Here is a 12,278-nt window from a genome sequence, read left to right on the forward strand (position 1 = left end):
CATTTTTGTATTACTTAAATGCGAGGTGCTGCCTCTTTCCAAGAGCGTTAACAGCATCTCGTTTCTCATTTAATTACATGTGTTGTATCCTCACTATGTGCAGAACACTGTGCTAGTTACTGTGTGTGTGTGTGTGTGTGTGTGTGTGTGTGTGTGTGTGTGTGTGTGTGCGTGCGTGCATGCATGCAGGCAACACACACACACATCCACTCCCAAGGAGATTTTAATTGAAGAATGATAACTTCTTGAAAAAATTCTTGAGGATTTAGTATATTAAATTCTTTAATATACAGGGGTAAATATGGGTATGTGTGTGAGGTGCCAAGTGAATAGCAAAAAGAGTCAGTTGAAAATAATGTATTTTCCAGAAACTGTACATCCAAACTTCCCCTTCTTCCCTTGCATCAAACCAATAATAATATGCTATTCACTGGGACTTTTCAATTTATCTACTCTTCTTTAAGAATTGGCAAAATTTGGTAAGGTAAACAAAAGGTATGGTCTATAGATTCCTAGTGTAATTTAAAAATAGAAGCTGGAAGACATAGCAAAGACTTTCTCCTATTTTGCCTATTTTATTAATGTCAATTAATAAATTAATGAACTAAATTAATAAATGTTGGAATCATTTTCCAGCTGACCTGTATCTAAAATTACTGGGTAAGCTGTCTAATTTTTATTACATAGTGCACAGAATAAATTCTCGTTTTAAAGATTCTGGCAACATGGGAGTATGGAGAGTGGATTTTTTAAATTGATTTATGATATTGTGTAGTTTAGGTGTGCAGTCAAGTGATTTGATTATACATATGTATGTGTATACATCTATATTCTTTTTCTTCTTTCTTTTCTATTATAGGTTATTACAAGATATCAAATATAGTTCCTTGTGCTATACAGTAAATTTTTGTGATCTGTGAGAATGAATTTTGAATCTCTGCCCTCATCTTTCTCTTTGTACTTTCTCTTTTAGTACGCATAATCACCATAAATCACTCAGTGTTCATATTTTCAGTCCTATTAGGGTTTGATGGGCTGAGTTGCAGTTATTTCGGACAAAGATTTTTTTTTTAATTCCTGCATATACTTATCACTTCCTCTTGACAATCTTTGACATTGAGTATATTCTTATGTAGTTGATCTGATCAATATATTTCTACCAATCAAAGAAGATGGGGGTTAGATGTGGAGGTTGGGGCAGGGGGGCGGTACTAGAAAAGTGTTTTTTAAGTGCGTGCTGCCTCTGCCTGATCCAGAAAAGACCTGGGACAGGTATGGTATCCCTGGGGAAGCCTGTGACCCAAGGGGCCTATGTCACAGTTGTCCTCATCGGGAAATCCTTTGGCACCATTGCCTGAGGTATTTTGCTTCTAACCTTGACCAGGCTTGAGAAGACCAAAAGAGAATTAGAAGCAGTGCCCCTCCCAGATTAAATAAATTATCTGGATTTGTGCAGAGGTTTTTTTGTGAAGCAGTTTATACTGATGAGTAGAGCTGATATCCTTTGTGTCAACTTGAGCTCTGTGACTTTGGATGATTCCTGTCCCTTGGAGACAGTCGCTTGTGAGCTGTCCTTCTTCATGTTTTTGTTGTCCTTCTGCTCCTTGATCTTGGTTTCACCATGGACCTGCTCTGGTTTTCTGTATTAATCCCCAAAGTCCAGTCACTCTCACACCCACCTTCTTTGTCAAGACTTGTGAATGTCATTGGTGGAATTCACAAAACCATGCTGCCTGGATCTGCTATAAACTCTTACCAACCTGGCTGAACCATATCCGTCCTCTGCTGGGACACCCTTTCACTGCTTCTCTATCATCCTGTTTTCATCCTCGTTCTCCCAGCTCACTGCCTGCCTCTTCCTCTCCTGCTTTGCAAATGACCTCATCTCCTGTTTACCCAAGAGGAAGACCATCCTATTTGTCACCTGCCTCACACCTTCAAAGACTCTCTTTTCCCTGTGAATCCGAGGAGAGGCCCTTTATCCTTGATAAGATTACCCGCCTTGTCTGCTGTGTCAATTGTTTTCTGGACTTTTCTACAAGATATTTGTAGAGCATACGTGTGCCTTTAAGCGAGGGGGTTAGCCCAAGATTTTCCTGTTCGGTTACCCATCTGTATTTCTAGCACCTCACTAGCTCGCCCCTTTCTTCCTACAAACATTTATCTCTAATCCTAAAGATAAATCTCTCAGCTCTGCTTTCTGACCCTCACTCTTACCAATGACTTTGAAGCTCAGTCGTGGCCTCCATCCACCAAAGACCTGATGTGTCTCTGCTCTTGTCATCCTCACCTCTCTGAAATAGCTGATGCTGGCAACCCACCCTAGAAACCACGTCCATCCTTTCACCTCTGCCTGGCTGGGCTGCCCTGGCCCCTTCTCGGCCTCTGGGCAGCATCATGACTCCTGCACCTGGTCCTCCCCATCACCTCCTGGCCTCTCCTGACTGCTTAGCGCCAGCCAGGCTCTCACATGGTCCCAGCCGCACCCCACAGGCCCAGCAGCCCCTCATTCCACACGCCCCCAAACCAGACTGCTGTTTACTTTGTTTCTTCAGTTACTTTCAACTGAACCTGAAACTCCTTTTTGCCCATATACATTCCTGCTCATGAGGAACTTTTCCTCTTTCTCTTTGATTCTTTAACAGTGTTTCAGGATGATGAAATTAAAGGGAATGAGTGACGAGGGGAGAAGCTAGGGCCGTGAGGACATGGGAGGCCAAGCATCAAGGAAAAGGCAGTGTCCTTGTTGAGAGCCCAAGCTCTGATCCCAGGGTTTAAATCCTGACTCCCCCACTTGCTAGCTATATGACCTAGGGGAAGTCACTTGACCTCTCTGTGCCTTAATTAACCCACCTATAAAACAGAGTAAATACAAGTATCAAACTCCTATTGCTTTTGTGAGAAATAAATGTATTGATGAGTATGAAAAACTATGTCAGTCACATAGCATTATTATCACTATTACTATTGTTGCCTGACTTAGCATCCCCAGGAAGGCAAGCTGAGTGTCCAGGCTTCTCTACTCTCCTCCTAATTTATTCCTTCCTCTTTTGTTCTCAGGATAACACCCCTGCCCAGGACACTAAAATGTGAAGAGCACATTGCTTCTAGTGATGAAGCTGCTGGAGCCATGTCTTTGAAAGTAGCAGCAAAAAGGAAGCCATTGCAGGGCATGATGGGCTGAGAGTCTGAAGTCAGCCTGAAGACACAGGGTGCCGTTTCCCAGCCTGCACACCACTGCAGACGGAGAGCGGACCTGAGGGCAGAAGACTTTGATCAGCTTGAGTTTGTGTCACTTGATGGATTCTTTTTTCTTTTTTTTTTTTAAGAAAACTTATTTAAAACAATTTGCTGTTTTGACAACTCCCAGGGATACTGGTCAACCTGTGGGGCCCAGACCCACACCCACTTACCCCTACAGCTGACCTCAGAACTGGACTGGCATTTAGCTAATCAGATTGTGTTTATATAAAGTGATAGCCCTTTTATTATTCCTAAGTTTTCACAGTTCTCAAATATAAGTAAAAACTCATTTCAGGTGGCTAGAATCAAAGTAGTATCACTGGAAATATACATCCTGTAAGTTACAGAAGACCTGAAATTGTATGGAGACCCTGAAACAACCTTTCAGCTTGGTCCAAATGTGACTGGTCAACCAATTTTGAAAACACTGGACTCGAAGAGATAATTATTGAAACATTTGAAAATATATGTCTGTTCCAGGGACAGGAGCTTTGAAAGTGAAAGCAAAGTCGCTTAGTCGTGTCAGACTCTTTGTGACCCCATGGACTGTAGCCTATGAGGTTCCTCCATCCATGGCATTTTCCAGGATTTTCCTTCTCCAGGGAATCTTCTGACCCAGGTATTGAAACCAGATCTCCAGCATTGCAAGCAGACGATTTTACTGTCTGAGCCACCAGGGAAGCTCCCCATCTGGTAATTTACCAGGAGCTTTCCCATCTGGTAATTCTCTAGTTAGGAATTTTCAGCTCATCTCCTACTTCCAGGGGACAAGAGGCAGAGGCAGGCAGCAACTCCTTTGGGGAGGCAGAATGTCAAGAGGTTTCACAGGTCTGCACTTCATTTCCTCTTCTTGAAAGCAGAACAATGATACCTGAGCAGTGCCTGCCCTCTGGTTTATCCTGGGAAGATGAAGTTTGTGCTTCCAGAAGGGGAGCCCCGAGCATGAATTAGATATCTCCTGGGAAATGCACTGGGCATCATGATGTGCAACCTACATAATAAGGACATCCTTCCCTGACTTGAATGGAAACCCAGGGTCTCCTCCCCGACTCAGGAGGGATGGAGTAGGTCATTGGTCTGTTCTCCCTGAATAGCTCTTGCTTTAACGTTCTGTTGAGAGAGTGCAGGAAGCTTCGCTAGGAACAGGGGGCCTGACTACCCCTTTCTTAACATACTCTCTCCCCCCTTCACACACTCCTGCTGAAAGATGCTCGTCCAAATAAATTTTAATCTTTAGAGTTGCTCCTTATTCAGATTTATTTCAGTATCTCAACATGCAGATTTGGTAGTTGGAGCAGTCATTTTTCTGGAGGTCTCTTAGACCATACTCTTATCTACTCTGACTTCAAAAAGTAGTTTCCCAGACTAAAAGGCCTTATCTCACCACTGGTACCTCAGTTTTTATCACCTCATTACAATTTTTCTAACTCCAGAATAGTATTAATATTTGATATATACATTTTTCAAAAACTATTTTAAAATTGAATGTAGCTTCTAAATCTTGTAATCTAGTGAAGACTGATACTATAATAAGTTTTGTATTTTAGCAGAGTTTGGGAGATATGTGTGTCAGTTATTTTGAGATCTATATACTATCTATCATCTGTCTATCTACCTATCTAATCTCTTCACAGAGATGTATACCCTGTAAACAATACATGGATTTATTTATATATGTCTTTGGGTTGTTTATGCGTGCACATATCTAGGCAAGAGTTTTGAGAATGTGAGCTTGGCTGTGGGTGTGTGTGGTGAAAGGGGGAAATCTGCCATTCTTCCTTACTAGAAGAAGGAATGGAATAGATGGGATGTGAATGTAGAAATGAAACTATCTCACATACCTTACAGTAGCAGATGAAGGAGCAATAAAAATGACAAGAATGTGACACTGAAGGAGCATGTGTGATGCTATCAAAAGTCTCACCAGTTCTCTGTTAATCACATATTTGATCTGTTTTGCGAGAACATAGAGACCTATTCCCAGGCGTTGTTATTGGTGACTCCTAGTGGGGAATTCATGAAGCGAACGCAGGACCCTGTTCCCTGTTGGTGCTGCGGCCTGGGTGTTTAATGCTCTCTTCTCGAAACACTGTGGTTCGGTGATGCATCACTATAGTTGAGACTAGGACTTCACCCTGGGGATTAAAGAAATCCATTTGTGTTTTAGGTGGAACAGTCATCACCAGACCAGGAAGACTTTCTTTCATTCAGGTTCCGTTAATAGGTTGAAGGAAAACACTGTTTCTTCACAGCTACAAGGTTGAAGAAAAGAGTCAGAATCATTCTTCCAGTTCCTTTGTAGTCCAGCTTGAATTTTAAACTGTGTTCCTCCTTTCTCCAGAGAGGGAGCATGAAAAAAACCTGACTGTTTTGAAGGAATATGCCAGTATTGAAAAGGCTGTGATGCTGTTTCAGCTGCACGTAGCATTAGGTAACCAACCAGCTATGACCACAAAAACCCCAGAGACGCAGGACTCCACTCTCTTCACTGAGGCCACCCTGAAAAGGATCCAGTTTGCCAGACCAGTTTTGACTTGTGACCAATTGACTAATCATTAACGTATGTTAGATAATGGAATAAAGGAGTGGATGGACAAATAGTTCGTCATCATCTTTTGATTAAGTACTCTTGGAGGTGTAAAATTTTAATGCAGTTGAATGAATGAGGACCTTCAGCTGCTAATGAAAGGAACTCAAACTGGCTGATACAAAACATCTATGTCTATGAATCTCTCTCTCCCCCTCCTCCTTCTCTATTTGCCTGTACAATGTTAATATACATTGACAATCCATGGACAGACCTGAATACAATCAATTAAGCAATGTCTCTGCTTTCTTCTGTTGACCATAGTCTCAAGTAGGCTCTTCCCAGCCTGCAAACCCAATAGAAAGAGCTTATTGTTTCCTAATAACTGTAGGGGAAAATCCTACAAAGGTTTTCTGTAGACTCCATGGGGATCACATATCCATGTCTGAACCGATCGTTATGAACAAGGAGATGCAGAGATCAGATCAGCCAGCCCTCGGTCACATGCTCTCTCCTGCAGTTAGGGGCTAGGTGAGTTAGTTCTATCATCTTCAAGGACCGTGAATGGGAGTAACAGGGTGCCTCAAGGTTAAATCAGAGTGCTGTTACTAAAAGAAATGATGCTGGGTAGGCAACAACAAGAAACAAAACAGAGTCTGAGCAAAATTTAAGTGCTACTCAAATAAAACAGCATTTGTTTTCAGAAGCCACCACAGAAAATAGTCTCATTTTTCATGTGATGTTTGCTGTGTCCAGAGCCAGTCTGGAGCTCCAATGGGTTAAGTCAGTGTCTGTGTTGTTCATTGTGCCAGTGCCTCATGTGTTATAGGCACTCAATAAATACTTATTAAGTAAGGAATGACTGAGCTGATTTCGGACTGGAGTAAGATTATCTTCAGCATTTATCACTGCCCAATGGCTCCCTCACTGATACCAGATGCCTGAAATGTTTTAATTAGCAACTGATTCCACTGCCTCTAGTCTTCCCATTCAAAATGCATATCCTGAGAAAGAGAATATTTTATACCTTTGTCATCACATCTTGAATTGAGTTTGTTTTAGAAAACCTTCTAGAAGGGATTGAAAAAGAACAGCAGAGTACATGAAAGTCTAGGGGCGGTTTACACGCTTTCCTGACTTCCCAGTCTTGTTTAGAGTAAGCCAGGCCCAGTGATGTCATGATCAGAGTGCCTACGGAGGCTGAGAAAACCATTACTCCAGTTCTGCCCTCAGTCAAGAAGAGCTATGGGAATTCTGGAGAAACCACAATTGCAGTCAGATGGAGCAGGAAGCTGTGGTTCTTTGATCCTCCTCAGAGAAAGAAGAGATGATGAATGCGTGAAATGCCTCGCAGTATAAAGGGAGCCACCCACTTCAAAAACAGGAACAAAGAGAATTCTTGACTTCTCTTCCTGGAAAGTTCTGGGCGCCCCATGGTACCTGCAACACCCTGGCACAGTCAAGGAGATGCCATGAGGGAAACAGGATGTAGAAGGAAGAGGTTGAAATGGGCTAGGATTCCTCACTGGGCACTCTTGTCAGTAATGACTCTGGCCCTTGATGGTGTAGTTGTATATGAAGTTTTGAAAAAATTACTTGTATTTAGACAAACCAATAATGTCAGTTGCTTCCCAGGTGGCTCAGATGGTAAAGAATCTGCCTGCAAAGCAGGAGACCTGGGTTCAATCATTGGGTTGGGAAGATCTCCTGGAGGAAGGGCATGGCAACCCACTCCAGCATTCTTGGCTGCAGAATTCCACGGCAAGAGGAGCCTTGCAGTCTACAGTCCATGGCGTCTCTGAGTGGGACATGACTGAGCAACTAACACTTTCACTTTCATAATGTCAGTTGGGTTTCCTTGGTGGAAACCCAGTCAGTTCAGCCGCTCAGTCATGTCCCACTCTTTGCAACCCCATGGACTGCAGCATGCCAGGCTTCCCTGTCCATCACCAACTCCCGGAGCTTACTCAAACTCACATCCATCAAATTGATGATGCCATCCAATCATTTCTTCCTCTGTTGTCCCCTTCTCTTCCTGCCTTCAATCTTTCACAGCATCAGGGTCTTTTCCAATGTGTCAGTTCTTCACATCAGGTGACCAAAGTATTGGAGTTTCAGTTTCAATGTCAGTCCTTTCAATGAATATTCAGGACTGATTTCCTTTAGGATTGACTGGTTGGAGCTCCTTGCAGTCCAAGGGACTCTCAAGAGTGTTCTCCAACACCACAGTTCAAAAGCATCAATTCTTTGGCGCTCAGTTTTCTTTATAGTCCAACTTTCACATCCATACCTGACTACTGAAAAAACCTAGATGGACCTTTGTTGGCAAAGTAATGTCTCTGTTTTTTAATACCCTGTCTAGGTTTGTCATTGCTTTTCTTCTAAGGAGCAAGAGTCTTTTAATTTCATGGCTGCAATCACCATCTGCAGTGATTTTGGAGCCCAAGAAAATAAAGTCTGTCATTATTTTCCCATCTATTTGCCATGAAGTGATAGGACCGGATGACATGATCTTTGTTTTCTGAATGCTGAGTTTTAAGCCAACTTTTTCACTTTCCTCTTTCACTTTCGTCAAGTGGCTCTTTAGTTCTTCTTCCCTTTCTGCCCTAAAGGTGGTATCATCTGCATATCTTGAGACTTTTGATACTTCTCCCTGCAATCTTGATTCCAGCTTGTGCTTCATCCAGCCCAGCATTTCACATGATGTACTCTGCATAGAAGTTCAATAAGCAGGGTGACAATATACAGCCTTGACATACTCCTTTCCCAATTTGGAACCAGTCTGTTCTAACTGTTGCTAGAGTCTGTCTGGTTCTAACTGTTGCTTCTTGACCTGCATACAGGTTTCACAGGAGGCAGGGAAGGAGGTCTGGTATTCCCATCTCTTTAAGAATTTCCCACAGTTTGATGTGATCCACACAATCAAAGGCTTTAGGGTAGTCAATGAAGAAGTAGGTGATTTTTGGAATTCTCTTGCTTTTTCTATGATCCAACAGATGTTGGCAATTGGATCTCTGGTTCCTCTGCCTTTCCTAAATCCAGCTTGAGCATCTGGAAGTTCTTGGTTCACATACTGTTGAAGCCTAGCTTGAAGGATTTTGAGCATTACCTTGCTAGTATGTGAAATGATTGCAATTGTGCAGTAATTTGAACACACTTTGGCATTGCCCTTCTTTGGGATTGGAAGGAAAACTGACCTTTTCCAGTCCTGTGGCCACTGCTGAGTTTTCCCAATTTGCTGGCCTATTGAGTGCAGCACTTTCACAGCATCATCTTTTAGGATTTGAAATAGCTCACCTGGAATTCCGTCACCTCCACCAGCTCAGTTCGTAGTCACGCTTCCTAAGATCCACTTGACTTCAGACTCCAGGATGTCTGGCTCTAGGTGAGTGATCACACCATTGTGGTTATCTGGGTCATGAAGATCTTTTTTGTATAGTTCTTCTGTGTATTCCTGCTTACTCTTCTTAATATCTGCTTCCGTTAGGTACACACTGTTTCTGTCCTTTATTGTGCCCATCTTTGCTTGAAATGTTCCCTTGGTATCTCTAATTTTCTTGAAGGGATTTCTAGTCTTTCCCATTCTATTGTTTTCCTGTATTTTTTTGTATTGATCACTGAGGAAGGCTTTCTTATCTCTCCTTGCTATTCTCTGGGACTCTGCATTCAAATGGGTATATCTTTCCTTTTCTCCTTTGCCTTTTGCTTCTCTTCTTTTTAGAGCTATTTGTAAGGCCTCCTCAGACAACCCTTTTGCCTTTTTGCATTTCTGTTTTCTTGGGGATGGTCTTGATCACTGCCTCCCGTACGATGTTACAGGCGTCTGTCCATAGTTCTTCAGGCACTCTATCAGATCTAATCCCTTGAATCTATTTGTTACTTCCACTGCATAATCATAAGGGAATTGATTTAGGTCATACCTGAATGGCTTAGTGGTTTTCCCTATGTTCTTCAAGTCTGAATTTTGCAATAAGGAGTTCATGTTCTGAACCAGAGTCAGCTTCCAGTCTTGTTTTTGCTGACTGCATAGAGCTTCTTCATCTTTGGCTGCAAAGAATATAATCAATCTGATTTCGGTGTTCACCATCTGGTGATGTCCATGTGTTGAGTCTTCTCTTGTGTTGTTGGAAGAGGGTGTTTGCTATGACCAGCATGTTCTCTTGGCCAAACTGTTAGTCTTTATCCTGCTTTATTTTGTACTCCAAGGCCAAACTTGCCTGTTACTCCAGGTATCGCTTGACTTCCAACTTTTGCATTCCAGTCCCCTATGATGGAAAAGACATCTTTTTTTGGTGTTAGTTCTAGAAAGTCTTTAGGTCTTCCTAGAACCGTTCAACTTCAGATTCTTTGGCATTAGTGGTTGGGGCATAGACATGGATTACTGTGATACTGAATGGTTTGCCCTGGAAACCAAGATCAGTCTGTCACTTTTGAGATTGCACCCAAGTACTGTATTTCAGACTCTTTTGTTGGCTATGATGGCTACTCCATTTTTCCTAAGGGATTCCTGCCCACAGTAGTAGATAAATTGACCATCTAAATTAAATTCGCCCATTCCTGCCCAGTTTAATTCACTGATGCCTAAAATGTTGATGTTCACTCTTGCCATCTGTTGACCACTTTCAATTTACCTCCATTCACAGACCTAACATTCCAGATTGCTATGCAATGTTGTCCTTTATAGCACCAAACTTTACTTCTATCACTAGACACATCCACAGCCTGACATTGTTTTCGCTCTTGCTCAGCCTCTTCATTCCTTCTGGAGCTATTCCTTTGCTCTTCTCTAGTAGCATATTGGGCACCTATCCAACTGGGAGGTTCATCTCTCAGTGTCATATCTTTTGCCTTTTCATACTGTTCATGGGGCTCTCCAGGCAAGAATGCTAAAGTGGTAATTACCTTGTAGCAAAAGCAATAGAATACACTGCTGCTGCTGCTGCTGCTAAGCCACTTCAGTCGTGTCTGACTCTCTGCGACCCCATAGATGGCAGCCCACCAGGCTCCCCCGTCCCTGGGATTCTCCAGGCAAGAACACTGGAGTGGGTTGCCATTTCCTTCTTCAATGCATGAAAGTGAAAAGTGAAAGCGAAGTCTCTCAGTCGTGTCCGACCCTCAGCGACCCCATGGACTGCAGCCTACCAGGCTCCTCCGTCCATGGGATTTTTCAGGCAGAAGTACTGGAGTGGGGTGCCATTGCCTTCTCTGAATAGAATACACAGGTTAAAGTAAAAAAACAAACAAAAACGGATACAATATGGAATCAGATTTGTTCTTCCCTATGAAGAACAAACGAAGGGGAGGTGGTGCTAGGTCAAAGGTTCTGCCCACTGCCAGTGCCTTCTCCACTCCTCCAAGCTAACAAGACACCAAACCCTGTCTCCCTCCCTGCCCCTTTCATAGTCCTCCCCATCCAACACAACTTCTAAGACTTGGGTAGTTGCTGTGCCTACCATGCCACTTCCTCGCCATGTCGCCTGAAATACCTAACTGCGAAATGAGGTTAGTACGTTGGAGACAGATTGTTACAGATAACGCAGTGCGTTCAGTACATCCAAGGCTCTAAAAAGGGTGCGTGATCTCAAAATGAACGTTGGAAAAAAAGTTATCTGTCAATACTCTCCCCTTTGAGAATTCTGTGTCCCAACACTCCCTTGCAGGGATAAGGTGCATCCTTTCCCATTTCTCGCCAGCTCGTCGAGGTTTTTCCCGCTCCACCCACCCATGTCCGTCGTCGGCAGCCGAGCGTCTTCCGGCAGCCAAGCAGAGGCTGGGAATGCGGATGAGGCACGTTGCACAGAGCCAAGTGCTCTGAGGCTGATCTGAGCTGAGAGCGGCGGGACCTCCCCGCAAGTAACGAAACTGGCGGCATGGAGACCCTGGGCTGCGAGCACCTGGCGGAGTCCGAGACGTCCGAGGGGCCCTGCCTGCGCCCTCCTAGCCCTGGCTTCCACCGCCCTGCCGCCCCCTCCTTCCAGGGCTATCCTGGCTCGTGGAAGGCGGCTTCCCGAATCTTGTGCGGATGGCCGCAGGCGGCGGCGCAGAGCCGAGGCGCCGGAAGATAAGACCTACCCCGCTGGGAAAAAATGCACGTCCCTTCCTGGTGTCCCTTTGGGTGGCGAAAGCGTTTTGACCCAAGACCTGGGAAATGAGAGGAAATTCTCTAGCCGAGGTTGGTCGGGCGGTGCAGCTGGCGGTTGGATAAGGCTGAAGGGAGGCTCTGGGAGGCCTTTTACCGAGAGCGGCTCGTTGGTCTAGGGGTATGATTCTCGCTTCGGGTGCGAGAGGTCCCGGGTTCAAATCCCGGACGAGCCCAGGTTTTTTCTTTCGTAAGCAGTACAATTTAAAACTTTTTTCCCCCCCACATGGCTCATTTAAGGGCTGAAATGAAACTATTCTAGTTCCTTGAACTCAAACCTTGACCAAGAAGTACTTTTCACGAAGTAAAAGATCACATGAGATCAATTCGTACAATATGTGGTCTTTTTTCGTCTGAGGGCAAGATATG

The 12,278-nt window shown here is 43.8% G+C and overlaps 1 protein-coding gene and 1 non-coding gene across 8 annotated transcripts in view; both read left to right on the forward strand.

The window, feature by feature from the left end:
• The window catches only part of RCSD1 (RCSD domain containing 1), a 71,495-nt gene extending 66,579 nt beyond the window's left edge, over positions 1 to 4,916 (forward strand). For all 7 annotated transcript variants that reach the window (XM_060403562.1, XM_042257399.1, XM_004002733.5 and 4 more), the window contains one exon: positions 3,061 to 4,916. In XM_060403562.1, the coding sequence (XP_060259545.1) occupies positions 3,061 to 3,093 (33 nt within the window). In that variant the 3' untranslated portion in view covers positions 3,094 to 4,916. The remainder of the gene's footprint in view (positions 1 to 3,060) is intronic.
• Positions 4,917 to 12,013: 7,097 nt separating this feature from the next.
• On the forward strand, positions 12,014 to 12,085 carry TRNAP-CGG (transfer RNA proline (anticodon CGG)). Its single transcript has one exon. It is a non-coding gene; the product is annotated as a tRNA-Pro (tRNA).
• The last annotated feature ends 193 nt before the right edge of the window (positions 12,086 to 12,278 follow it).

The sequence above is a fragment of the Ovis aries genome, chromosome 1 (genome assembly GCF_016772045.2).
Source record: "Ovis aries strain OAR_USU_Benz2616 breed Rambouillet chromosome 1, ARS-UI_Ramb_v3.0, whole genome shotgun sequence".
Classification (NCBI taxonomy): Eukaryota; Metazoa; Chordata; class Mammalia; order Artiodactyla; family Bovidae; genus Ovis; species Ovis aries.